This window comes from Takifugu rubripes, chromosome 7 (assembly GCF_901000725.2).
Source record: "Takifugu rubripes chromosome 7, fTakRub1.2, whole genome shotgun sequence".
Lineage (NCBI taxonomy): Eukaryota > Metazoa > Chordata > Actinopteri > Tetraodontiformes > Tetraodontidae > Takifugu > Takifugu rubripes.
In genome coordinates this window covers 3,130,000-3,157,168 of record NC_042291.1, presented here as the reverse complement: position 1 = coordinate 3,157,168, position 27,169 = coordinate 3,130,000, and the positions used below count along the sequence as shown (strand labels likewise).

Below are 27,169 nucleotides of genomic sequence, written 5' to 3'. Positions count from 1 at the left end.
ACTCAACACACAGAGGGTGTTATTGCCATGGGAACCATTCCCTCTATGACTATTCCCTGCTCAGAATAATAGGCAGCGATCCTTCTCTACCTCCGTCTATTTCATTGCTGGTTTCTCTCTTTCTGCTTTCTTCTCCAGCCCCTTCATCTCCTCCAACCATCACCTGCTGTCCTCCGTCTCGTCTCTGACTGTTCATCCGTCATATATTATCCATAATGCAGGGATTTAAATAGCTCTGACAAGGTGAACAGCTCTGCAGCCTAACCTGAGCAAAAGCCAAAGATGGAACTGTCATTTGAGGAGAAAAGATACTCGCTGCTGCTTTTCTCTCAAACACAGAGGGGGGATGGAGGGTTGAAGAGTTCCCCAGAGTGACTCTTGGTTCCTCTGAACTTGCTCATTTTTTATTAAAGCCAGTCAAAGCAAAGTTCTTTGGTTCTCAGACACCGTATCGACGCGTCCATGTTGAACATTACCCAATCAATGCTTCTGCAATTTTCTTGACCAGCCATTACAACAGGAGTCAATTTACCTCCTCGAAATATCAAGGGAGCTTTTTTTTTTTTTTAGAGCTTGTAGCTAAGTTAGCACACAACTGGCTGAGCAGTAGCTCTGCTGGTTCTGTCCTGCCTGGGGGGCCTATCATATCCCATCTCCTGCCCAGATCAAGGCCAGGGGCTTGAATAACTTAGAAGAATTACTGTCGCCTTGTAGAGGAAATAAAGAAGGATAATCTCTGCCGGGGCTCTTTTAGGTGAATATTTCAGGGGGAAAAGATGGAAGATGGAATCAAGATGGCACAAGAAAATGGCAAATGTCATCCTTCATATGCATCCTGCTGACTGATATAAGACTGCCAGGAAATGTAATTGAATAAAGCAGTAGATAAAGTGGATTAATATGTGGCATTACTAACTGCCTGGATAGCCAATTTCACCTGGAATCAAACAAAGACTTTAAAATATGAAAGTCTGGAAGGAGAAAAATGATCATCTCAGTTTTGTAATGCCCCATATATATATAATCTGTGCCACCATCCCATAAACGCTGGGTAGATGAAGCCACACATGATGGTTTGCAGACAGTCAACACTTGACAATTAAGTTAATCAAATTTCACAGCCCACTGGAGGGTTTCCTGTGACGGGATCAGATAGCAAACATAACTGGATTAAAACGCAGGTTAAAATGCAAATAAACAACTGACTGATGTGGCGAACATTCACATCCTGCTCCAGCGCAACGCCGCTCTCTTCTTATCTTATGGAAATATGACTTCTGAAGACAGATCCCAGGCAGGATGATGCCCCCCCCCTCATGTGACCGCAATTACGGTTGAGAAATGTGATTCCAGGACTTTGATCTGGCCTCTAAACTCCCCCAGATCCTAATGCAATTTACTATTCATCCATTGTGAAGGTTGGAATTGAGGCCCCTCCCAAAGAGGCCGGAGCTGTTGTTGCTAGCATGCAACCATTCACTGGCATCCAGCCGATGGTCGCAGACGATTACAATGTCATAGTCAAACGTTCTGGTTCTCATTGATACTAACAAAACAAACATTCAGAAATCTGTGATTAATTACGCTGGGGCCAAAATGTAATTATCTGTGGGGGGAAATGCTAATATAGCGGTGGGCTTCTCTTCAACAAGCAGTCACCAAAGGGTTTTAGGTCATTTTCAATTTCTCATATTTGCATATTTAAGTTATGCATATATGCCTAGCTTCATTTGTTCATGTCTACAGGAAATGTCCCGAGTTTGATTAAAACACATTTGCTTAAGAGACACTGGTCATTTTAATTATTAAACTGTTGATTGGACAATAGTGAGGAAATGTAGGAGTTAAAACAAACCTCCATGCATCCGTATAGATAGTTTTAAAAAGAGGCCGTTAGAGCCATAATTAATAAACTTTAACATTTGACCTGCATGATGAGCCAAAGCAACTTAAACTGTGTGAGAGCTTCAACCAGCATCACCACCATCGAGCAGCAGCTCCTCCGTACGTATGGACGCCTGCTGCCCATGTGAGGACCTGCTTCTGTCTTCATGTCCAGGTCCAACATACGTGTGCTGCGCCGATGCACTCACGCACACACACACACGCATATGTGCATGCATAGCAAAATGCCATGTGGTTTATATCAAGCGTGCATGAGTGTGTGTGTATGTAGGTTATGTTTGCACATGTGTTTGTCTATCAGCAGGGAAAACATAAATTTAAAACTGGAAAGCTGTGGAAGCGCCCAGCAGAGGGGAGGCTCAAGTGTGTAACAGTGGCTCTTCACCAGCCGTGCGTCCCACAGGACGACTTACAGGACCTGGTGTGTTCTGATGGATACATTTGTTCAGCAGAACCAGCCTGGAGTGGGGACAAGATAAACCCCGACATCGACTGAGGACGCAACGCATGCAGGCAGGTAGACAGGCAGACAGACAGGTAGACAGGCAGGCAGGCAGGTAGACAGACAGACAGACAGGCAGGCAGGCAGGTAGACAGGCAGGTAGACAGGTAGACAGGTAGACAGGCAGGCAGGTAGACAGGTAGGCAGGCAGGCAGGCAGGCAGGTAGACAGGTAGACAGGCAGGCAGGTAGACAGGTAGACAGGTAGACAGGTAGACAGGAAGGCAGGCAGACAGACAGACAGACAGACATGCAGGCAGGCAGGCAGGCAGACAGACAGACAGACAGACAGACAGACAGACAGACAGACAGACAGGCAGGCAGGCAGGCAGGCAGGACAGACAGACAGACAGACAGACAGACAGACAGGCAGGCAGGCAGGCAGGCAGGCAGGCAGGCAGGCAGGCAGACAGACAGACAGACAGGCAGGCAGGCAGGCAGGCAGGCAGGCAGGCAGGCAGGCAGGCAGACAGACAGACAGACAGACAGACAGACAGACAGACAGACAGTCCTCCACCAGTTAATGCTGCTCATCCCTCCACGACTCACTGGCTGGAACTAATTAACAGCAGTTCAGTGAGACTGAGTTGTATCACTTTGTCTCTCTCTCTCTCTCTCTCTCTCTCTCTCTCTCTCTCTCACACACACACACACACCCCTGCTCCTGCCTCTCTCGTGCTCTTGCCTTCCCTCTCCCTGACATAGCTCTGCCTCGCAGCCCTTCCCGCCTGTTCTCCTCCTCGGGGCTGAAGCAACACTCCTGAACATCGGCGCTGTTATCAGCTCCCACACCGTGCAGATTTTTAGCATCACAACTCACCCCCTCCCTGCATCGCTCTCCCCCAGCAGTGGGAGTGCTCAGATACCGACTCGCTGATTGAATCCATGTTTGGCTAAGTCTTGCCTCCATGTTCCAGCAGTCATGTCTGTCCACGTGCTTCTTTTTGGACACAGAAGCCAAACTTGTGACTCACGGTGTCCCCGCTGAAGCGGTGAGTCCCGGCGTCACCCAGACCTAAGTTTGCCATGGCTGCTGTCCAGAGAGTTCAGCATTTGTTTGACAGTGTAAACAGACGGAAAATCTACTAACCTGTTTCACAATCAGTTGGGAAACTTCAGGCAGCGGCTGGACTTCCAGAGCGTCCAGCAGGCAAAAGCATTCTCCTGAGAGGAGGAGACGGTCCCGGTCCTGTCGGCTGATGCGGAGCTGTGTGAGGGAGCACGGTGCTCTCAGGCAGGCAACTGAGCAAGCGGAGCGTCTGTCAGCTGAGTGTGTTCAGCAACAGCAGCTTCAGCGATTGGCTTGTTTCAGCTCCCAACACATCCACAACGCTGGAGCGGCGCCTCTCTGGGTCACGCTCCAACTATGCCTGCGTACTGATGTTCTGCAAGCTCAGGGAAACCACATCCTGTCACATATTTACCTCCTGCCCCCGCTTCTTTTTGTCTTTTCAATCTATGTTTCACTGCTTTCTCTCTCCCCTCCCTCTCTCTCTCTCTCTTTCTCTCTCTCTCTTCCTGTGCTCCCCCCCCCTCCACGATTGTCTGAGCTCTCTGACCCAGCGTCTGCGCAACACTGCCTCCCTTCTATCTCTCCAGCAGCCCCACCAGTTTCACAGCGACTGACTGAAGAATCCATTTGAAGAGAGAGGAGGGGAGGGACAAGGAAAAGGGAAGGGAGGGAGGGGGGGAAGAAGCGGGAATCATTGGGAAATACCAGAGTCAGAGTGGAGAGCGAGGCTGGTGGTGCTAAATAAAGCTAGAAGGATTAAAAAGGTCATCAAGAGGGTGATGAAGAGTGAAATACTGAAGTCCCCCCCACACATACACACACAAGTTTGACTAAACTGTTGGAGGATGGTAATTTTGTCACACACCGTTGCGTGTGTTTGCACATGCATGTATAATGTATATGCCGGTCCAGGAACCCCTATAGCGTAGCGTCTGCAGCTGTAGCCCAGCCCACTGGGCTAAAATCAGCATAAACGAGGGTGTTCCAGACGTTACAGCTGATGTTTAGACGGGAGAAGAGTCGTCCTGCAGAAAAAGTTCAAGCATTTTTATGCGCTGAGGCTTCTCAACGAACATCTCAACACCTCCCAGCAGGACGGGAAACGGACCTCTTCCTGGTCCACGTCTTATGTCACAAACCCAACAGGACGTGTGTTGGCAGCCTGGTGCTGCAGGCTGCTCCTCCAAACCTGCCTTTGCTTTCAGAGCCGCTTCTTCTCATGCTTGACAGCTAATGAGGGTTTCTGGGTCACGTCCCAGGTTAGTGTGGGCGCACCGTAGGTGGGGACGCTGCGCTCCACGTTTGTTTCATGTTGGGTTTGATCGGCTGGTGTGTTTCCGGCTGCTCTGACCTGGTGTCAGACAGCTTCTCTTGGCTGGTCTCAATGCAACTGTCCCGAAGGCTTTAGGATCTAGGGATTCCTTTCAGAGCCGTTTTTCAGTGTTTGTTTTTTGTGTACCTTTCTCGATTCTTAACAACACAAATCGAGCTTTCACGTGGCCGTAGAGTCCAACGCGCGAATGTTCAGCGCCACAAACTGCAGGCGTGACCTTGGCCTCGTCTCAGAGTCACGTGTGGACAGAGTTGGGTTGAAGCTGCGTTTTCATGACCAGCCTCCATGGACGGCTCAGACTTTGCTGGGAGAATCTAATGAATGTTCTGTGTAAAAGATGAAGATTTCCTGCCTCTGTCTGCGTCCTGAGCTCCATTAGACTTTAATGACCCTTTCTGAAGGAGCAGGCGGAAATGCCTGTCAGATCTCAGGAATGTGCTGCGTTAAAAACACTGGACGAGGAGATCGCTGTGAGGACAGAAGAGTCCTGAGAAATCTTTGAATAAATGTTGCAACGTTAGAAAAGCAAAGTCATTTCTGCAGTGATCTAAAGGATCTATAAACAGGGGTTTTAGATCCAAGCGCTCCCTGCCGTGTCCTACGCCACAGAAGACCGTCTCCTCCGTGGCTGGGTGGTGTCCTGTGTCCTTTATGCAAATACCAGTACACCAAAAGACAACATACTTGTTAAGGTGAGATAACTTATTCCGATGCTGATCTGAACCTAACTGTATCCGACTGTTGTGCGGATGAGCAGGGTTTCATTCTGCTTTGTCCAGTTGGACCTCGGCGCTCCCGCAGCTCTTCTCTGAGGGGCAACAGCGACCCCTGCTGTTTCACTCACGATGGGCGCCTGGCTGAGGCTTTGGTTTGATAGAACGTTTGAACATGCACGTGCCAGTTAGGACAAGTGAAATAAATGTAAATAAAAGTGTCACAGCAAACGTTTTCATCTGCTCTGTCAACCCATGTTGCATTCAGAAAAGAATCAGAACACGATCTCTAACTAACATGCATCTGATTTTATCACATCCAGATTTAACAGCAAGGGTCACGTGATATGAGCTCTTGTCATTAATAATATGGTTTGTAAAGACAGATCCCAGGCAGGGGGACATTAAAGTGGGAGTAGTCGGACTGAAGCAGAGATGAATTATTGTTTGTCTGAGCTATTGAAACAAGCCTTTCACTTCAATAGGTGAGAACAAAACCTGCATTAGAGCTGCAACCACACAAAAGTGCCACTGCAGCGTCTCCAGCTGATCCTAAAACCAATATTTTAGCACTGTTGCTAATGAGGTGTGACCCAGATCAGCACTGCTGCACACCAGTTTTCCCTCTTTCAGAAGGACCAAGAGCTCTGATGTACAGATGGTCCCAGTCTGATCCACGGACCCACCACACCCCACGGGACCAATGCTGGCCCAGCACATCTGCACGGCTCCAGGGGAGTCCAGGGCTCCAGGGGAGTCCAGGGCTCCAGGGCAGTCCAGGGCTCCAGGGGAGTCCAGGGCTCCAGGGGAGTCCAGGGCTCCGTGGGTCAGGGGACACGTTCTACTGTGTGAAGAGAAGATATTAGATCGTATTAGATCCTCTCTGGAATCATCAGAAGATGTAAAATCATTATTTCAAAATCAAGTCACAACTTTCTGAATATGTATTTGCCTGAAAGCGACTGGGATGGTTCTAAACTGCTGACTCTGCAGGGAAACTTAAATTAGACCGTTTCAGTTCAACTCTGTGGGTTTTATTAAATTTAAAGCATCACACACACACACACACACACACACACACACCCACACACACACACCAGAGCTCACAAAACAAATCTATTTCTATAGGTTGGAAACAAGTTAATTAAGCTAAATCATCTAGTCACTAGATGATGACTAGCACTCGATTCTAGTGCCAGACCACCTTTGATGCAGCCTGCAGCCTCCCTGCTGGGGTTGTTCACACGTATACTTAATGTATAGCAGCCACTAAAACTGATGTCTTGTGTAATCATCATATTTACATTTAAAACGCAACTACTTTATGTTTGCAGTAAACAGTAAGAGCACGATTACATCCAGTATGTTCTCACTAGATATAAGATATGTTGTAACGTGTGTTACACAAGTCAGGATGTATGGGGAGTTAATATAAGTCAACCGTGGAGGCGGAAGAATGCACGATAGTACCGCGACGCACAAAAAAAGCCTTTTTCCCCGCTCAGGTATCCTGACAGCTTGAGAAAGTAAGCAGCAAGCCAAGGGTGCGTCTCGGGCTTTAATGAGCATATATAATCCATTTACATACATAACCATACGGATCTTTTTTGTGCTAATCTGCAATGTTATTTACCTTTACCTGAGATACCTTTCTGTCCTCTGCTGTGTAAATTTTAGACTGCGTACAGTCTTAACCATTCCTTGTTGTCCCTAAGTCACCGTATTGTATGTGTGGTTGACTTGTTTTGTCCTGCATCATTGTGTAGCTGTCTGGATACTCCTGCAGCGGAGGGGGGGGGGGGGGGGGGGCATCAGCCCTCTATAAAGGGAGGCACAGGGTGCCACCTCACACACAGCTTTCCAGGAACCTCCCGCAGGTACTTTCTCCATCGTTTATTCCATCATTTATGCTCCTTCACAAGTTCTCTTTGTGTTTATTTGCCACCTGTAGAGACACAACTAGCAGCTTTGTTGGAGTGGGTTTTATTTGCGTTCTTTGCTGTTTGATTTCTTTGATGTCATTGATGCTGAAGTGGCAGATTTAATCCTGATCTTTGCTCCACAGAGTCCAGGAAAATGTTGCTCTTCTTGATGTGTTTCTTGAGTCTGCAGCAGGCGTCGGCGGCCTGTGTCCTGGTCAGCTTTGGGATTTTTCAATCACTTCCACAAATAGACACTAAAGTTTTGCTGATGATTTAAAATAGACACATTTAACGGTTGAACCATTATTTTGCCCATCTGACATTTCAATTTTCATCTTGTCATTAACTTTTTTTTCTCTTTTTGCATTTGCAAATGCTCTTTTCCCGTATTGGCTCCACAGCCAGGTGAGTACAAAGATTCTTTCTCTTTTTAAAATAAAAGTAAAATCTCCTCTTTGTGGAAACGTCAGAGTAATTAAAACTCTATCATTTGTCCGGTGCCCTCAGACTTCAGAGTCAATATCCACTAATATTGGCTTTTAATCTGTTAATCTGTTGTTTACTTACTGGTTTTAACGAAAGGTTGTGATGTGTGTGTGTGTGTGTGTGTGTGCGTGTGTGTGTGTGTGTGTGTGTGTGTGTGTGTGACAGGCATTTGTACAGACAACACCAGCGTCCAGGCCGAGATTGTGGACATGCACAACAGCTTGAGGAGAGCCGTGCAGCCGGCTGCCTCCGACATGCTGAAGATGGTGGGTCCTGATGTGATGTGTCCAGACGTCTGTGTGGGCGTCAACGGGGCATCAAATCTGACTTTTGGAGCCGCTATTGGGGACACTGAGGGGGTGTTGGGTGTTTGAAAGGTGGGAGGTGACAGATTAAAGGGGGTTGACAGTAAAAAGAGCTCTTGCTCCTGTTTTGGTGACAGAGCTACGACGGCGCCGTGGCGGCCAGCGCTCAGGCTTGGGTCAGCAAGTGTCTTCTGAAACACGGACCACCAACATCTCGCGTGATCAATGGTGCAGTTCCTCCTTCGTTCCTCCTGCTGCTCTTCATGTTTCCAGCCCGCCGAGTGAAAAACGTTCTTATCTGCAGTCTTCATTGCTGCTGTCGCTTGTTAGCATGTTGGAATTAACGAGATCAGCATCAGTTGGCTTAATTAAACATCTGATTGCAGTTTAGAAGATAAGTGTGTTGGTGTGACGGGAGGGTCGGTCACTTTTGCTCCTCAGGATACGAAATGGGAGAGAACCTCTTCTACTCCAGCTCGCCCTTCTCATGGACCACGGTCATATCATCCTGGCACAGCGAGGCCGCTAACTTCCTCTATCCCAACGTCTCCGTCAACGGAGCCTCAACCGGTCACTACACGCAGGTGACAGCAGCCTGTCGCTACGGTGACCAGAGTGACTCAGCAAAGGAGTGATTAATGAGTGGACATATATTGTATTTTAAAAGACAAACCAGTCAACACACAGATAGCATCGATCACACTGATCACACACACAGGACATTAGATCTGGCCAAACACACACACACACACACACACACACACACACGCACACGCACACACACACACACACACACACACGGGCACGTAGAGGACAGCAGAGCAGTCCAGTCCAGAAGGAGCATCCAGCCTGTTTTTCTTCCCCAGATTGTGTGGAACAGTTCCTACAAAGTGGGCTGTGGAGTGGCGGTGTGTCCCAACAACATCTACTTCTACGGCTGCCATTACTATCGCGCGTACGTAGCCTCAGCTCTGACGTTCCGTCCATCCAGCAGCAGAAACAGCTGATAATTGATTCTATGTGACAGGGGGAACTATAAGGGCTGGAACCCCTATCAGAAGGGGCCCTCGTGTGCTTCCTGTCCCAACAACTGTGAGGACAAACTTTGCAGTGAGTACAGTCACGCGTGTGAAACCCAAACGGCCGTGAATGACCCAAAGATTAGCGGTTTCCTGTTTTCTTCAGCCAATCCCTGTCCTGTCGTAAACGACTTCCTCAACTGCGGCGCTCTGAAAGCTCTGTTTGGCTGCAACAATCGGTGGGTGCCTTCCTGGTGTCCTGCTTCCTGCCAGTGCAGCGACAAGATCATCCCTATAGCCTGAAGACCAAGTCAGGAGTCAGAACATCCTCCAGAACTGTGATACAGCTCCTATAAGCTCTCCAACTAACACCATTAGTGTGTGTGTGTGTGTGTGTCTGTGTGTGTGTGAACAGTGCAGTCAGAAGGTTCTTCTGCTAAACATTCAAATATTCTCTGCTCCAAACTCCAAATCCCAGATTGAGAGTTTGGAGAAGCTCTGGTTGGATTTTTCCATGCTGTCATTGTTGGATGCTCTGGCTTCCTACAGTCCAGTTTACACTTTGTCCTTTTTTTGGGAGATAAGCATAAGGCCACAACATAATAAAATGTAAAATGGATGCATTTATACATATATACTCCAATAAAGGACAATATGCATACGTTGAAGTGTCACATTGTGTTTTATTGACATTGTGCTGTTTCACAACGTGGATTTTTATTTGGTCAAATCAGAAAAAGCAAAAACAAAACTACTTAAAAGTCGTTTTCGCAGGTGACCTGTTTAGAACAAACACACCTGGTCACCAAGGCGACACAGTGGTAACTACAGAACCACAGGCAGGAAACATCAGAAAGGATTGACTGTTCATAAAGAACTATGAAAAACACCGATAGCAAGTGTGCTGAATGTTGACAGGAAAGTCTGGTCTCGATCATGACTCCAATAATAACAGTGGTAATAATAACAGCAGTAATAATAACAGTAGTAATAATAACCAGGAGCGCCGTGGCCACAATAACCAGGAGGGGGCGCAATTGGACAACCATGAGGGCGGCGAATAAGAGGATTCTGATGTAAAAGATTTTCATAATTTATCAGCACAACCACGAATTAAGGTAGAATTGCTGTAAATGTGTGATCGCCTCAACGCCGTCGTGAGGTTCTTCACAAGTTTGCGTGACAATTCTGGCATGTTTGATCCTGTTTTTGCAGAACTGTTTTTGAGTTCGCGGTGTGTTTTTCTGTGTTTGTAGTGTGTTTTTGTGTGTTTGTGATGTGTGTCTCTGTGTTAACTGGTCCCCATCCTCACTGACTGGGGCTCCAGATGTTTTTGCTGCTTCCAGATCATTTCCCTCTGCACCACCAGGTCCGTTTCACGGTGAAATGGAGGTGATTCCATTGGTGTGAAGTGTCGGAGGGAGCCCCTCCTGCGGTCACAGCCAGAGTTTCGCGGGTCCAACAGCCGCCTCTTCTCCGTTTTACTGCTCTTCGCCTCACTAAAGTCAACTCGCTGACTCGGACACACAAGCTCTGCACGTCCTGAAGACAAACGGGTCCCGAGTGGGTCCGGAGGAAGCTCTGCTGAGGCCAAACAGAAGCTGGAGCCCGCAGACAGAACCAACTTCTGGCCGCTAGCCTGCTGAGCTAGCTGCTGCTAACGACTAGCTGCCGGTCCAGAGGAGCCTCCCGCCCGGGAGCGGCTCGCTTTTCTGGGGCAACTTGAGCAGCACGACCGCGGGCAGCCCGCAAGGCAAGTTTCTACAACTTACATCTGCGACCTACGCCACCTTTATTCGTAATAAACCACGCTGGCGTGTTAATTAAAGCCAGTTGATTGGAGTCACGATAACGTCACTCGAAAGTCGGAGGTTCCAGCCAACAGCCGACAAAAACAGGCGGTCAGTTGGCGGAGAGCAGCCGAGAGGCGGCGGCGTCGGTCACGGGGAAAGCTGCGGATTCTACACGGTAGGACGGTTCCGAGGCTTCCGAATGGACCTGGGCGAGGGGAGAAGCAGCCCGCTCAGACGCGGAGGTGCTGGATATTTGGATCATTTATGCTAATAGGCGTGTTTTCTCTCCCAGAGCTCCGTGTACGGAAGCAGCAGCCCCGGCTGCAGGAGCCCAGCAGCACCGAGCAGCACCAGCAGCACCGAGCAGCACCAGCAGCACCGAGCAGCACCAGCAGCACCGAGCAGCACCGATCCTCAGAATGGCACCGCCGCATGCAGCTGTCACTGCAGCCAGGAACCCGGAGTCCATCTGAGATATAAGCGTGCTCGACAGCGTGCCAGCCCGCGTGTGCATGTGTGCACGGGCGTGCTCCAAGTGCCCATGGCGGAGTTTGGGCTGGACGGGAGCCCGTCTCCATTGAACGTCGGGGATGCGACCGTGCCGGGCGAGGAGGCGGCGGGCGAGACGCAGTGCGAAGTGGTAAACGGGGAGTGTGGACCGGCGGAGGACAGGCTCGGTCCCGGGTCCCCCATCACATCTAGCTGCGAGACCAGCGTGGAAGCCAGCAACACCTCCCTGTGTTCGGATGGCAGCGCTGAAATACCGCGCAGAAGCAGCATTATTAAGGTGTGTGTGTGTGTGTGTGCGCGCGCGCGCGTGTGGTTGAATTCATGATGCGGAACATTCGCCGGATGAAGAGTCTGCTTTAAATACATCTGCATGCCAATGAAATGGGTGTTTCCACAAGAGTGGTGGGCTCACTGCAGCCACACCATGCCCATTCCTCTGAATGTGTGTCATAAGGAAGAGCTCTGTGTGTGTGTGTGTGTGTGTGTGTGTGTGTGTCTCCACATATACGCATTAAGCCCACATATGTCAGGTTGCATTTGTGGCTTTTAAACGCAGAGACAAACCGTCAGAATTGAGAAGATCAAAGGCTGCGTGCCTGTAAAACCTGGTCATCACACACACCTTCCTGTCCACCGTTAAAGGTCCCTGTCTCGTGTGTATCCAAAGGCATCTTTTCTGGTCAGAACTGTGTAAAAGCATCTCCACGGCTGGCAGAATGCTGCTCTTCCTTTTTGTTTCCTCACTGGAACGCGTCGACGGCGCAGGGGCAGGTCGGAGCTACGGTGGTTCACGTCGTTCTGCAGCTACGAGCTCAAACTTCTGCAGTTTGAGCTACTATATTTCATATGTTGGTGCTGTTTTTGGTGGACTTTTAATGAAATGACCATGGTCAAGTCAAATAATCCAGGGATGTGAAGCATTCCAAGCGTTCTTCAGGTGTTTCCTATCTGGTAAACACGGCAGCCCGTGTCAGTGGCGCTGAGTCCAAGCCTGCGCACCGTTTTTATAGCTGCGGTGAACAGAACAGAGCAGAGCCTAATGACATCTTTTGTAAATCTTTTAATTTCATGGTGCTGGTTTCTTCTCCACCCAGTTTCAGACTCTCTGCACTCAGAGTTTCAGTGCTCGGCCACACGCTCAGGAGTTCGTATGTAGATGTCTGAATTATCGGACGGTGGAAACGCAGCGTTGTGCTGCTGCACTGTTGGTGGGTGAAGTAACAGTTAACCAAAATGGCTGCACTGACACAGGAAGTATCACAGGGACAAAAGAATTCCGCGCTTATTGTCCGGAAGGACATGGAACGGGTACATGTCTGCTACTGTACATCCAGCACATTATGACAGGCTTGATGCTAATCTTGATGCTAATCAGTGTTGGAATGGAAACATTATTATTAGTCTTATTATTGTTGTTGGGGCTGTAGAACTGCCCTTTGCCTCATTATGCTGGTACCATCTGTCAGGTTGTATCTGGCTCACCGGTTGTGCACCTAATTTGGTGGCACCTGAGGGTGTCAGTGGCAGCTGATGGACCTTCAGACCGCCGGCCCGGACAGTAGCGGGCTGGCCCCCTGTATTAGAGGTCCCCCCTCACCTGAAGACCCTCCCTTCATCAGCTCCTCAGCCCACTCAGGGTTTCCAAGGAGAATTCACACCGTTCAGTTACATCACACTTGTGCCAGACCGGGGGGGCTGTCTCTGTGCTTTAATCACAGAGGGGGCCCGCGGAGGAAACTGGCATTCGTGCAGCTTTATTTTCAGATGTTTGTCACAACGCCCGTCTCAGCTTTGTGTCTTTGCCGTCCTCATCGCTCTGTGGTCACATCTCGTGGATCATCTTGTTCCTCAGAGCGGTTTGACACCGTGGGAACGTCACCTTTTTACGAGATAACGCTACTTCTGCCTTCTGGTGAGCGTCAGAGGAGGAAGCGGTGCAGAGCATGTAAGCTGCACCCTGGGGCCTGGGACAGGTCCTGGGCCTGGTCCTGGTCTGGGTCATGGGCTGGTCCTGGGCTGAGTGTTTCCCCCCCCTTTGAGTGAACAAAACCAAACAAAAATTAGCAATACAGACTTTCTATGTTTCACTAATTCACTTTGAGAGGATACATTTACAAATATAGCCATTGAGTATTTAAGTATTTTAAGTAAAGTGAATATGTTAAATGATAATAGCATTGTTATTACACTTTATTCTGGTTCTTTTTGCACTGAATGCTGCAGACAGAGTGAAGCAGGTTTACCCGAAGGTGCCCTCAGTGGCCACATATGTACGATATCTGCACGTGTGGACCAGCTCTTTTTGATTTACTGTCAGTACCGTCACGTTCCCTCATTAGAGCCTGTTCAAGGTGTAAATATAGAGAACACGTCCTGCAGGCTAATGGCGTTCCTGTGTAATGGTGCTCATCTTGATTGGCTCTTCTTGTAGAAGACTTTAAGGCAGTCTGGAGTCTAATCCACAGATAGAAAATATTCCAGAATGTGCACGGGACGATCGGTGCCAACAGCAGATGATAAATAAATAATAATCATAGCTCATTTCCTGGTGCTAGCGGAACCTGTGCAGGATGGCGTGACGCCCATAGATGAGCAGTCATAGCAGCTCCTGTGTGATGACATATTTTAGAGGTTACGCTATGATATTTGAAAATTCTGAACTCATTTAGAGGGATCCACTTGAGCTGTGGTTCCCTGGAAAATTCTGACTCCTACATTTGGAGTGATTTATAAGAAATCAGGCTTTGGTTCATCGGGAAGTTTAACTTGTTGTTGGACGGTCCGTTAGCTCGTAGCACTCACGTCCCAACATAGCGTAAAGAGAATTTTAGCGTGAATCCACCTTCTTTCCCAGCAGATCTGATGATCTTCATCACCTGATGAGCTGGTGAGCAGCACTGATGCTTGACTGAAAGTGTGCGCTGACTCCCTGCATCGGCTTTATCCACCTTCTCTAGAGCCCATGGCTGCAGACTGGAACTCGCCCTGTGATCATTTTGTCCATATTTACGTAAAACGCTGGTATGGATGAACTCAACAGGCTGGAGTTTTTGCTGCTGGCTCCAGGAGGTCCAGCTTTGCAGAAGCCACCTCAGGTTATTGCTTCACTCCCACGTCAACCTTTGTTGTGCTGATAACCAAAACTTACTGTCAGAAGCTCCATTAATGTTCCCTGAGGAAGTGTGACAAACAAAAATGCACAGTGTTTCAGGCTTTTATTATATTTACAACGTGTATTTACGTTGTGGTTAAACAGTCAAGCTTGTTGGCTGGGACAATGCGATACTGTTGAACTTTTAAATGTACAGCTTCACACACCTATATATGTGTATCTGGATGGCTGCAGTCCAGCTAATGTGTTGTTTGTCTGCAGGATGGCTCCAGACAGCGGAAAGAAAGAAAGAAGACCGTGTCGTTCAGCAGCATGCCCACCGAGAAGAAAATTAGCCGTGCGAGTGACTGTATCAGTGCCATGGTGGATGGATCCGAGCTGAAGAAAATCCGATCCAATTCACGCATTTACCACCGCTACTTTCTCCTTGACGCGGACATGCAGTCTTTAAGATGGGAGCCCTCAAAGAAGGAATCCGAAAAGGCCAAAATTGATGTAAAATCCATCAAGGAGGTCAGGACGGGAAAAAACACGGACACTTTTCGAACTAATGGAACTTATGATCAGATTTCCGAGGACTGTGCTTTTTCAATAATCTTTGGGGAAAATTACGAATCCCTAGACTTGGTAGCAAATTCAGCAGATGTTGCTAATATATGGGTCACGGGGCTGCGGTACCTCATTTCCTATGGGAAGCACACCCTGAATATGATAGAGAGCAGTCAGAATAACATGCGGCTGTCGTGGCTGGGGGAACTCTTTAATGAGGCGGACGGTAGCGGCAGCAAGCAAATCTCAATATGCGCCGCAGTGCAGCTCGTCAAAAAACTGAACCCCGGACTTAAAAATATCAAAATCGAGCTGAAGTTCAAGGAAATTCACAAAGCTAAAGACAGAGCTGGCTCTAACGTGACCAAAGAGGAGTTCATTGAAGTCTTTCACGATCTCTGCACCAGACCAGAAATTTATTTTCTCTTTGTCCAGTTCTCCAGCAACAAAGAGTTCCTGGACACCAAGGACTTGATGATATTTCTGGAGGCTGAGCAGGGAATGGCACAAGTCAGTGAAGACATCAGCTTGGAGGTCATTCAGAAGTATGAGCCTTCTAAAGAGGGCCAGCTCAAGGGGTGGCTGTCTCTGGATGGCTTCACCAACTATCTGCTGTCGCCCGAGTGCCACATTTTTGACCCTGAGCATAAAAAGGTTTGTCAGGACATGAAGCAGCCCTTGACCCACTACTACATCAACTCCTCTCACAACACGTACCTTATAGAAGACCAGTTCCGGGGGCCCTCTGATGTCACCGGGTACATCCGTGCGCTCAAGATGGGCTGCAGGAGTGTGGAGCTGGACGTGTGGGACGGGCCCGATAACGAGCCCGTGATCTACACCGGTCACACAATGACCTCGCAGATTTCTTTCCGCAGCGTCATTGATGTCGTGAATAAGTACGCCTTCGTTGCTTCGGAGTTTCCATTAATCCTTTGCTTGGAAAACCACTGCTCCCTTAAGCAACAGAGGGTGTTGTTCCAGCACCTTCGGAAAATCCTTGGTGACAAAATCCAACTGGATCCTCCCAAACCCGAGGACTGCTACCTCCCCTCCCCTTTCCAACTGAAAGGTAAGATCTTGGTGAAGGGTAAGAAACTGAACTCGGAATGCTCCGCCGCAGAAGGCGAGGTGACGGATGAGGACGAGGGAGCAGAGATGTCGCAGCGGATGAGCATCGGCTCTACGGAGCAGCAGCGGACCGTTCCCACCAAGAAGTTCCTGCTCACCAAGGACCTCTCGGATCTGGTGACCTTGTGCAAGTCGGTGGAGTTCAAAGATTTTCCGAAATCTTTCCAAAGTCAGAAACAGTGGGAACTCTGCTCCTTCAACGAGGTGTTTGCCGGCCGCTGTGCCAGCGACTTCCCAGGCGACTTTGTCAACTACAACAAAAAGTTCCTGGCCCGCGTTTACCCCAGCCCCATGAGGATCGACTCCAGTAACATGAATCCACAAGATTTTTGGAAGTGCGGCTGTCAGATCGTGGCAATGAACTACCAGACTCCCGGCCTGATGATGGACCTGAACATCGGCTGGTTCCGTCAGAACGGGAACTGCGGCTACGTGCTGCGTCCGGCCATCATGAGGGAGCAGGTTTCCTATTTTAGCGCCAACACCAAAGACTCCGTGCCTGGCGTTTCTCCACAGCTATTGCACATCAAAATCATCAGTGGCCAGAACTTCCCCAAACCCAAAGGTTCAGGCGCTAAAGGAGACATCGTCGACCCCTACGTGTATGTGGAGATCCACGGGATACCTGCCGACTGTGCCGAACAAAGGACTAAAACCGTCAACCAGAATGGCGACAACCCTCTATTTGACGAGAGTTTTGAGTTTCAGATCAATCTTCCCGAACTCGCCATGGTGCGTTTCGTGGTGCTAGATGATGATTATATAGGCGATGAATTTATTGGGCAGTACACGATCCCCTTTGAGTGTCTCCAGCCTGGTTTTCGCCACGTCCCATTGCAATCGCTGACAGGAGAGGTTCTGCCGCACACGCTGTTGTTTGTTCACGTGGCCATAACCAATCGGAGAGGAGGCGGCAAACCGCACAAAAGAGGCCTGTCCGTGCGGAAGGGCAAGAGGAGTCGAGAGTACGCCAGCATGAGAGTCTTGTTGATCAAGGCTGTGGATGATGTCTTCAAAACCGCCTCGCTGCCACTGAGGGAGGCAACGGACCTCAGAGAAAACATGCAGGTAAGTTAAAAACCCGCTCATTTTTTACGTCTGTTTACTTGCGTGTTGAGTCTTGTAATATTTTCAGCCTCCGAGGTGTCGACAGGAATTCCTACTTGAGAGTTTGCACATGTAAAAGCATGATAGGAATGAGATCCACTTATTAACCTTGGCGTTAACAGGAATGAGAGTTGCGTTTGCAGCTCATTTCTGTGTTGTAACGGTGGGATTTACATGTTACGTGTGTTTTATGGGGAGAGCAGAAGATCAGTGTTGCATCAAAAGAGCTGACTCAGCTCTTTGAGCTTCGGCCGCAGGGGCTGTCAATCACAGGCACCAGTAGGTGTCGTTGGGTCGGCAGAAGGTGTGGCCAGATTCTGTCTATAGGTGAGTAGAACGCCATGCTGATTGGTGCTGATTGGATAGAGGAACATCTATTGCTGGAGGAGTCCCATATCTCCACAGTACGTGACTCTAGCCGGACAACGGTCGCCCCCACACAGCAGGGTTACTCAGAGACCACCTCCAGAGGCTGGGGGAGGGAGATGGTAGAAAGACCTGCCAGCAGAGGTGACCTGAGCCCCATTAAATGCTTGTGGCATCAGTTGGGTGTCCTGTTATTACCAGCTTCCATGCTTGTGGCAGCCCATCGAAGCCCATTGTTGGCTGCTCCTTTTGGGCCATTTTGAGGTGACTGTGAGGACGTATCAAGATGGGGTTACTCATCTTCTGATTGGATACCCTGGTCATCTTGGTCATCTCTCTCCCCGCTGTTTGCTCACTCCTCTCCGATCGGCAGAGCTGCCTCCGTGAAGAGCGTCTGGAGGCGGAGCTTTCTGGAGCTTCTGGAGACGTCTGATGTGTCTTTGCGGTGTTTGTGGTGAGACCCAGTCCGGTTCATGCCAGAGCGACCAACCCAACCAGAAGCTGGTTGAAGAATGGGACACAGGCCTCTCCAGTGTGCGACCATGCTGGTGACCAGCATGAGGAGGGGCTGTCAGGCTGCTGTGGCTGCGTCCACACCTCACCGAGGCTCCTCCGTGTTAAAGGAACAAACTGTTCAAACTGTGTCTCGTCCTGACTTTGTCCAGTCCACCAAACAAGAGTGAGCCGCTACAGCCGAAGAGGCCGTTTAGGGTCTCTGCCCCGTCTGTTCTGTGGCCATAGGGCGCCGATTGTGATAGTGAACGATAGTAAACAATAGAACCAACACTGTGGGGCTGTTACCTGAAGACAGCTCATCCCAAGGCATTCCTGAAAGCTTTAATGATGTTGATTTAGCCCAGTTATAAAATGCAACAAGCAAACACTAAAACTGAAGGTGCAGCAGCAACGTCCAGATCAAGTCAACCTCGAAATTGTAAGCGTTTATTTTAGCTTTTTAAAACAAGACTTGCTTTAGGAAATCAAAGAACTGTCAGGTATTATCAAAGGTGTTTTGATATAAAGCTCAGAAAAATTAAGGAAATGAAATGTTCCTGGAACTGGAGCAGTTTATGATGTATGCACAAAGGTTATGAAACAGCTGCAGTGAATTTTAGGTTTAAATAAACTGTGTTTACACTCTAATGTGAATATCTCTGCACTAACAGAGCAATAATTCAGAGTTGGGCTTCCAGAGGAAGCCCTGGTATTATTTTTTCATACAGTTGTATTATTTATTATCAGTCTGCTGGATCTGTGCTCAGGTACTTCCTTCCTTTTTTGCAGAATGCCATTGTGTCCTTTAAAGAGCTGTGTGGCCTTTCAGCGGTGGCGAACCTCAAGCAGTGCATCTTGGCCCTTTGTCCTCGACTGATGGGTCCTGACAACAGCCCTCTTCTGCTCTTCAACCTTATTGACCAGTACCCGTACCTGGAGCCCCAGGGCCTGCTGCCTGACTTTCTCAAGAAAGTTGTCACGGCATATGATCTGGTGAGTTCCTTTTTAATCACCTGTCTTTGTTTTTGAAATGTTAATGTACCAGTTTAAAGTCCAGTAATGTGCTATGCAAAGTACACAGAATCAGGTGGTTCCTAGATGACGAAGAGATGTACAGCTACAATAAAGGGAAGTTTAACTTCAAGTCTGATGAATAATCCATGAAGCAGAACAACGAGAATGTTGGCACAGTTCCAGCAGCCACCACTGGGAGTATGCAGTCTTTCACTCTCTAATTGGCAAAAATAGAATCTGGGTCTCAAACCCATCCCAGTTTCCTCCCGCAGCCAATATCAGCATGGTGATGCAGCACGGTCTCCTCGCTGTAAAGAGGTCAGAGAATCGAAGCCCTTGGGGGGGGGCTTGCACGTTGTCCCTGTGTCCCTGGGTTCTCTCAGGTTCTCCAGCTTCCTCCCACAGTCCAAACATGCGTGCGGCTAAATTAGCTACACTAAAGTGAGGATGTGTGTTGACCCTGGGATGAGTTGGCGGCACCTCCAGGGTGTAACCCCCCCCTCACCTGGAGGATGTGGGATAACCTCCACCTAACCTCCACCCTCCACATGACCCTGCATTATGTCCTCAATGATGGATGGATAATCACCAAGTTTTTCCTTTTTTTGTTGCTTGTAAATTAAGCTACATTTGAATATACAGCAAAAGACAATTTAACGAGCATAATGATGATGATGATGATGATAAATTAGAAGAAAGGACAACAATCTATGAATATCGTGGGATGAAAACAGCTTCAGGTTCATGATAAACTTGAGAAAAAAGCAACCTCGTTCAGTTGGTTGGAGATGATGAATGAGGCCTTTAACCTGCAGCCTTGTATAGTTCATTTATACAGAAACATTTCTTTATACATACATTCTACTTATGTCATCCTTTTGCCTGTCGTGTTGTCTTTCCAAATAGTCTGTGAGACGATTTGATTGGCTGCTTAAGGAAACTATGCATCACAGAACTCTCTGTGGTCTTTTTAATGAGTAACGTTTGTCCAGTTTATCCTCAAACACCAGATTCGTAACAGTCTGCAGGTCAGCACGAACGTGAACAGTGGGGGGTGCGGCCCTTAACGCCACAGAAGCCAAATTTAGCCTCTTTCATGGCTGCGATTTCACTTCAAAGCGTGTTGGAGGCCTCGCATGTTTCCATCTGAACTTTGATTATTCTTTAAGAAGAATCTTCTCTCCTAAAGACCAGAACTGAAAGGGATGTTTGAGCACCTTTTCATAAAAGGACCTTTTCATAAAACTGTGATTTCAGGAACCACATAGTAACATTCTAATCACACATTTTCCACTGGCTTCCTGGATAAAAATGTCACTTTGGATGTTTTTTTTCAAACCTTTTTTCAGGTGATCCAGACCAGCAGGACGCTCCTGGAAAACTCTGAGGCAGCGTATGAGAGAATACTTCAAACTCAGAGGGCAGGTAAGAGATGGGATGTGATCCTGATGCTACTTTGAGCATGAGTATGGACAGAACTGTCCAATCTGGTCTTTGTTCCTCTTGATAAACAGTGTAATGCAGGGGAACATAAGAAAGCTCCCGTATCTCCATTTAGGGTTCCTGGAACAGAAGCCAAGATGGCAGCTCATCAATAAAAGCTGTCCTGGTTTACAGGAAGATTCACAGTATTGGTGCAGGACGTCATCCAGGATTGTCTGTCTACACTGTCTTTATGTTCTTTAACTTTATGGGGACATGATTGTTCTTCAGTGTGCAGCCGCAGCACCAGGGCCGGGCGTCATCGTGCACCATAATCGTGATAAAATATTCAGTCCAAGTGAAGCCTCGTGTCATTTACATAGCTGTTTAATTCCATTTTTAGCTCGGCCACTTTCCTGCCTCTACTTAAGGCAAAAGCTTCCACAGAAGCTTTGTGGAATTTAATTTCACAAAAACCGAGATGCTGAAACGTTCACCTGCCAATAATGGCAAAGAGCAGATGGAAAGCTGGTGAACTTGGCCGATTGTCAGATCACGTTATGAACGTGCTTCTGCACTCACCTACACTTGAGTTTGACTGGGCGTAATTTGTATTTATGCATATGTGTTGCATCAAAAGTGGGTCAGGACAAGCCCGACTCCAGCAGCAGCAGCAGCGGCCTTTGGATTTGTGAATCATGCATCACGTCGGCTCAGATGAGGTTCACATTCCTTCACGACGCCGGTGTCAAAGCACACAGTCAGGGGTTTGCAGCACAACTGTGGATCTCATTTCCACACAGTGAAACCAGCTTTGTTTCCCTTTAGCCTGAAGTGCTGGACGGCTGGACCTCACTGGACCTCAGACAAACAGGCAGGAACATTCAGCATAACATTAGAACCTAATCTCAGCTGAGAGTATCAACATTTCTAGGTCCTCTAGGTCCTTCTTGCGCTACATGTATTTTCAGCTGCCGTTGGGACAAGTGATGGATGAGTGATGGACAGATGAATGGGTGATGGATGGATAATGGTCAAGTGGATGGGTGATGGACAGGTGGGTGGGTGAGTGATGGATGAGTGATGGACGGGTGGACAAGTGATGGACGGGTGATGGTCAGGTGGATGGGTGATGGACAGGTGGAGGGGTGATGGACAGATGAATGGGTGATGGATGGATAATGGACAGGTGGGTGAGTGATGGACAGGAGATGGACCGGTGGATGAGTGATGAACAGGTGGGTGAGTGATGGACAGGTGGACGAGTGATGGACGGGTGATGGTCAGGTGGATGGGTGATGGACAGGTGGATGAGTGATGGATGGGTGATGGACAGGTGGATGGGTGATGGACAGGTGGGTGAGTGATGGACAGGTGGACGAGTGATGGACGGGTGATGGTCAGGTGGATGGGTGATGGACAGGTGAATGAGTGATGGATGGGTGATGGACAGGTGGATGGGTGATGGACAGGTGAATGAGTGATGGATGGGTGATGGACAGGTGATGGACCGATGGATGGGTGATGGACAGGTGGATGGGTGATGAACAGGTGGATGGTCGTTAGGACAACAGTCGTTTTTATAGGGATGAGACAAATTCTACCCCTCTGTCTCCGAAAGCCGACCGCACACCTGCTATGGTGATTGCACATGGAGGGGCATCTTTCATGAGCGCACACTGTTTCCATAGCAACAGTGCCAACAGGGGCCAGCACAAGCCCCAGCTGATATTAGTGCTTGAAGCGGAAACGAGAGCGTCCATTGTTGTAGTTAAAGCACGACGGTGTTGCTCTTCTGGAGGACGCTGGACCGTTCTCTTCTGTCCACCACAGGCTGATGTGACTACTTTCATGCACACGCAGGTTAACTGGCCATTAAACCCGATTTGAGTCACACTCAGTCATGCGCACAGGGGGAGGAGGAGGAGGAGGGACATGTCCTTAGGAGACGTATCTCCTCTCATCCATGCCCTGATGCTAATACGCGCTGAAAGAACCAAATGCTTCTCATTCTTGTGTTAGGGCTCTCTTTTCCCTGCCAAACAACTTCCTAATTGTAATTATTTTTGTCATTTTCCACTGTGTGTGTGTCTGTGTGTGTGTAATCATGTCTATCAAGCATAATTAACAAGACTTTAGTTATTGACGCTGGATGCTGCTTTTCTCCTTTAGCGATGGAATTCCATGAGAACTTGTCTGAGCTGGCAGTGAAGGAGGGGTTGAAGGGCAGGAAGCTGCACAAGGCCACGGAGAGCTTCACCTGGAATATCACCATCATGAAGGTAGGTTGCTGCTACTCTTCACCGGATGCTAACAACAATCTGCTGATGAATGAATCGCTCCCATCCCTGCAGCTGGACGGGGATGAGCTCTAACCTGGCTTTTCTCCGTCTCTTGATTCCTCCGATGCTCCCCATGCCTGTCTCCTGCTCCAGGGTTCTCTGGTTTTCTTTGAGAGCCCCATCATGTTGGGGCCCCCTGATTAGCTGGTGGGGATGACTAGTCTCCTTTTTTCATGTCCATCTTACTCTAGTGGCATGTCGGATCAAAGCACCTTTCGTTCTCAGCTAACTTCATGTTGATTCTTGCTACATCCATTTATCTCCTCTTTGATCTTCCTCCCGGGCAGCTTCCTCCTCGGCATCCCTCTACCTATCACTGTCCCTCCTCTGGACATGTCCAAACCATCTCAGTCTGACCTCTCTGGCTTTAACTCTTAATCCTGGTCCTCTGCATCCTCCATCCACCTGGGTTCTTCTCATTTCCCAGGCTTGACATTGATCTCATTGATCTCATTGATCTCATTGATCTCATTGGCTGCAGCTGTCCAGTCATCTGGAACACCTCCTGACCCCCATTCAGCACTGTTTCAGCCTCCATTTCAGGATGATCTAGGTCTGTGCCTGGATACGGTCCAGTCGCTGAGGACAGTGTCAGCTTGGACACGTCCTCCATGTCTTTGAGTTTAGCCCAGGTGGACTCTAGTTGCCCCGTAGAACCCGACACGCTGTTCTAATTCATCCTTCAGCAGCTTTGATTCAGCCATTTGCTCACAGCACAGTTGCATTTTTCTCTTGCGTCCTTGAAAAGGAGGAAAAGAAAACAGAAGGGCGGAATATTGAATTAAAGCAGTTTCAATGTTAAAGAATTTGTTATTTATAGATCCCACAATTCTAATTAGAACTATAAGATCTTTTTAGTCTTTGAAACAATGAAAGACTAGAAGCTCATGTGCACTTTTTAATTAAATTGCCATTAATTTATTCTTTGGTGTGAAGGCTTTAGTTACAAAAAAAAAGTAAATTTGAACAAATAGAATATAAATTAAAATATAGAAATAGAAATGTGTAACTATATATTTTGATAACTATAGCTGTAAGAATCGATGATGGGAGCTAAATGGTGAACGCGTCTGTCTGGAATTCCTGAATTACATGTGTGAAGGGGCCTCAAACAGCCCCCTGAGGGACGCCGGTGTCACAGCTCTGACGCCTTTCCTCCTCCTCCTCCCATTCCCCTCCTCCTCCCCCCGCCTCCCCTTCTCATCCTCCTCCATCCCCCCCTCTCACCCCCCTCCCCCCCCTCCCAGGGTCAGGTTGAGCTACTGAAACATGCCAGGAGCGAAGTCCTGGAGAACCTGAAGCAGATCCACTATGCTGCTCTCACCTGTAAGCTGAGCAAAGGTGGACAGAGCATCAGCTCCTCTGGCTCCGATTCCAAGAGCCGATCCAGCCTGGAGGCCATTCCTGAGAAGGCCACTGCGGAGGACGAGCTCACCGATGAGGACAACTAAAGCCGCCACACCTGTGTATCCTGGCATCGGCCTGTTCCCACTGTGCTCGACAGTCTGGTGTCCATTCCTGGTGTTCCCAGCACAGCTGCACCTTCTGAGCCTCTCGTCTTTGAGATCATCAGAAAGGCCACCAGGTCTCAGGGACGCGCCTTTTGCTGGGTTTTAGATCGTTACTGTCGTCTGAAAATTGCCGAAGATGTGTGGAAAGAGTCATTCGAAGAGTGGCTGATGTTTGTCTGACTGTTCCAGTCACACTTGGTCCCAGCAGGACTGAGAACAACCAGCAGCAGCTCCCAGTTCCGTGGATAACGCGGATAATATTCAGACCTTTGGAACTAAATGTGGAATCCACTGTAAATCCCAGAGATTTCCTGTGTTCCACGTCTCCTCAGCAGTCTGCTCACTTCCCACCAGCCTTGTGACAGTTGGACACGGACCTACAGAGACAACACGCTTGTCCTCAGCAGAACACGGGGACAAAACAAGAGCCTTTAATAGATCTTTAAAGCACAACCTTTTTGGAGTTATTAATGTAGCAGAAAAAAGAGCGAAGAGGAAACGGAACGAAAATTTCAAGTGTGAAATGAGCTGTTTACAATAAGGAACCGCTCCAGGTTCCTTTCTGCCAAAACAGTCTAATATACCGAGTGTATTTTCAGACTTTCTGGTTCCCGTTTTTCTGCAGAGTGCATCAGTTTATTTTATTGTATACTTCGAAATGTAAAATGTATTTTATAGAACATATATGCCTATATACGTCTACTGAGGGGGGGTTCCTGTCTGTAAATATCGGAACAAGCATTATCACCATCAACATAATAGAGACGTGAGACAAATAGGAGAGGAAAGAGTGAAACCAACCAGTTTGAGCTACTGCATGGACACACATTCTCATAGTCCCTGTGGAATATGGTAGAAGCTACTCTTTGAAGCATGTTCCTTCCATTTCCTTCCAAGATGATCTAAAGCTGAATCCGTTGACAATGTTTGTGTGAACCTGGACGTGAAACCGGGCCCTCTTTAGACACACACGCCCGTTCGTCTTCATTAAAGGTTGAACTCAGGTCCAGGAGGAGGGACAGGGACGTCCACAACCACTCCTGGGGTTTCAGACTGAATACCTCCTGAGCTTTGCAACATTTCCAGAAGGCGAAACAGTTCTTTTGGAGGCCAAATCCAGATTTTTAAACTCTGAATTCTAAGATTTGAGATGAACCTGCTCTCTTATGATGGGTGTTGTGGACTTCCACGTGTCCCAGTCTTGGAGGACAACCTGACCTTAGTTCCAGCTACTTTAGAGCACTCGAGATGCTGGAAGTGTAAAATAATAAATCCCTGAGGTTTAACTCGAAGAACCAATGAAAGAACCCTTTCAGAGAGGCTAATTGAACTGGTGTTTCCCTAAAGTTGTTCAAGTTGACACCAGTTCCTGTAACTGCAGCGACGTGAACGTTTGTTGGACCTGGAACATTTCTTCCTCGACCGGCTGTCTTGGCTGCGGAGGCTGAAATATCTTCTCCGGTGAACAGTTGGGGGATATTCTACTGCTGTACCTTTGTTTTCTTGGACACACAACTGAAATAAACCTTTTCTTCATGGCTTGTTCACTTGTTCTGTGGGCAGCCGCTGCCTTCTCGTCCCTGCTCACTGACGAGCTTTCCTCTTCCTGAAGTAATCTGCTCGGCGCCGGCCCGACCCCGCCTCTTCCGCTGCTTCCTTCAGCCTCGGCCACATTGCCCCCACCTTTCTGCGCTGGGTCATTGTGTTCGTTCCAGTCGCCTCCAGAGAAACAATAAGAGAATCAGTCAAAAGACTTCCACTTCTGCCGCCTCCATCCCCACAAAAGCCCGTGCACGTCTCCAGCCGAGGAGCCTGCAATGCTAACTGTTGTTGGATGTTTAATTCATGGATGTTTAGTGGTTATTGGTTTCAAGGACGAGCGCGTCGGCTCCAGGCTCCGCTGTGCGTGCAGAGCTTCGGGAGTGTGTGAATCCATATCGATTAGCTCCGTGTGTGTGGAGTTCAGATGGGACTCTGGGGAAATAACAACTCAGGTGGATCTCCCTCCAATACACACAGCTCGCAGGCAGAAGCTAACTGGCTTATAAATGTAAAGTGCTCCTACCTTATATTTAATATATTTAATGATGTCTGCAAACACACTCGAACTGTTCTGAGGAGGCGCCGGCATGTCCTGCAGCCAGGAACAAGCCTTGGAAACCTACGCTGAGCACCTCTCGTGTGAAGGCGGCTGGAACAGGATCCTGCTGGAGCCTTCTCACGTCCTGATGGAGAAACCGCAGAACCCGTCAGCGACCGGGCTCAACACAAAGCAGCGTCCTCTTTTCCTGTTCTCCGAGGCTTCCCAGTTCTTCCTGCTCACACCTCCATCCATCCATCTGCTAAAGCGCGGCCTCGTCTCTTTCAGTCGGACCACCTACGCCAGGATGTGTACTCTGATTACTTTTAACTTCAAGTAGGTTTCATGCAAACACTTTGTGAGGAGCATTAAAAGTTGAGGTTCAGTTTAGAAACCTTCAGAGAAACGTTCTGTTCCGAAGAGCTCCATCACCTGAAATGAGACAGAGCAATAAAAGTGTCTCTCCTCTAGTCAAAACAAGTGCTCCGAGCGGCCCGAGCTGTTCAGAACTGGAGGAGAGCAGACGGTTTCTCTGACCATT

The 27,169-nt window shown here is 48.4% G+C and overlaps 3 protein-coding genes across 7 annotated transcripts in view; 2 read left to right on the top strand and 1 right to left on the bottom strand.

Moving 5' to 3' along the window:
* rftn1b (raftlin, lipid raft linker 1b) overlaps window positions 1-3,930 on the bottom strand; it is a 56,852-nt gene extending 52,922 nt beyond the window's left edge. The window contains exon 1 of one of the 2 annotated variants that reach the window (XM_029838394.1): window positions 3,497-3,930. Coding sequence is in view for 1 of the 2 variants with exons in the window: in XM_029838393.1 (XP_029694253.1) it covers window positions 3,227-3,293 (67 nt within the window). In the remaining variant the exon portion in view is untranslated. Of the gene's footprint in view, window positions 1-3,226; window positions 3,356-3,496 lie in introns of those variants that run through there. The other variant, XM_029838393.1, reaches the window with a different exon arrangement.
* Window positions 3,931-7,260: 3,330 nt separating this feature from the next.
* LOC101069181 (cysteine-rich venom protein ophanin) lies at window positions 7,261-9,815 on the top strand. The gene is made up of 9 exons (XM_003978830.2): window positions 7,261-7,341; window positions 7,530-7,600; window positions 7,788-7,791; window positions 8,038-8,138; window positions 8,315-8,405; window positions 8,619-8,761; window positions 9,044-9,132; window positions 9,205-9,287; window positions 9,363-9,815. The coding sequence occupies exons 2-9, from the start codon at window positions 7,541-7,543 to the stop codon at window positions 9,497-9,499; spliced, it is 708 nt and encodes a 235-aa protein (XP_003978879.2). The 5' UTR covers window positions 7,261-7,341; window positions 7,530-7,540; the 3' UTR covers window positions 9,500-9,815.
* A 74-nt stretch (window positions 9,816-9,889) lies between these two features.
* On the top strand, window positions 9,890-26,087 carry plcl2 (phospholipase C like 2). Of its 4 annotated transcripts, none has more exons than XM_029838866.1 (7): window positions 9,890-10,314; window positions 10,566-11,776; window positions 14,873-17,359; window positions 19,049-19,252; window positions 20,623-20,698; window positions 22,868-22,977; window positions 24,285-26,087. In XM_029838866.1, the coding sequence occupies exons 2-7, from the start codon at window positions 11,531-11,533 to the stop codon at window positions 24,486-24,488; spliced, it is 3,327 nt and encodes a 1,108-aa protein (XP_029694726.1). In that variant the 5' UTR covers window positions 9,890-10,314; window positions 10,566-11,530; the 3' UTR covers window positions 24,489-26,087. The 4 variants fall into 4 exon arrangements, with proteins under 4 accessions (XP_029694726.1, XP_029694725.1, XP_029694724.1 ...); XM_029838865.1 differs by lacking the exon at window positions 9,890-10,314 and having other exon boundaries at window positions 10,489-11,164; window positions 11,282-11,776; XM_029838864.1 differs by lacking the exon at window positions 9,890-10,314 and having other exon boundaries at window positions 10,489-11,776.
* The last annotated feature ends 1,082 nt before the right edge of the window (window positions 26,088-27,169 follow it).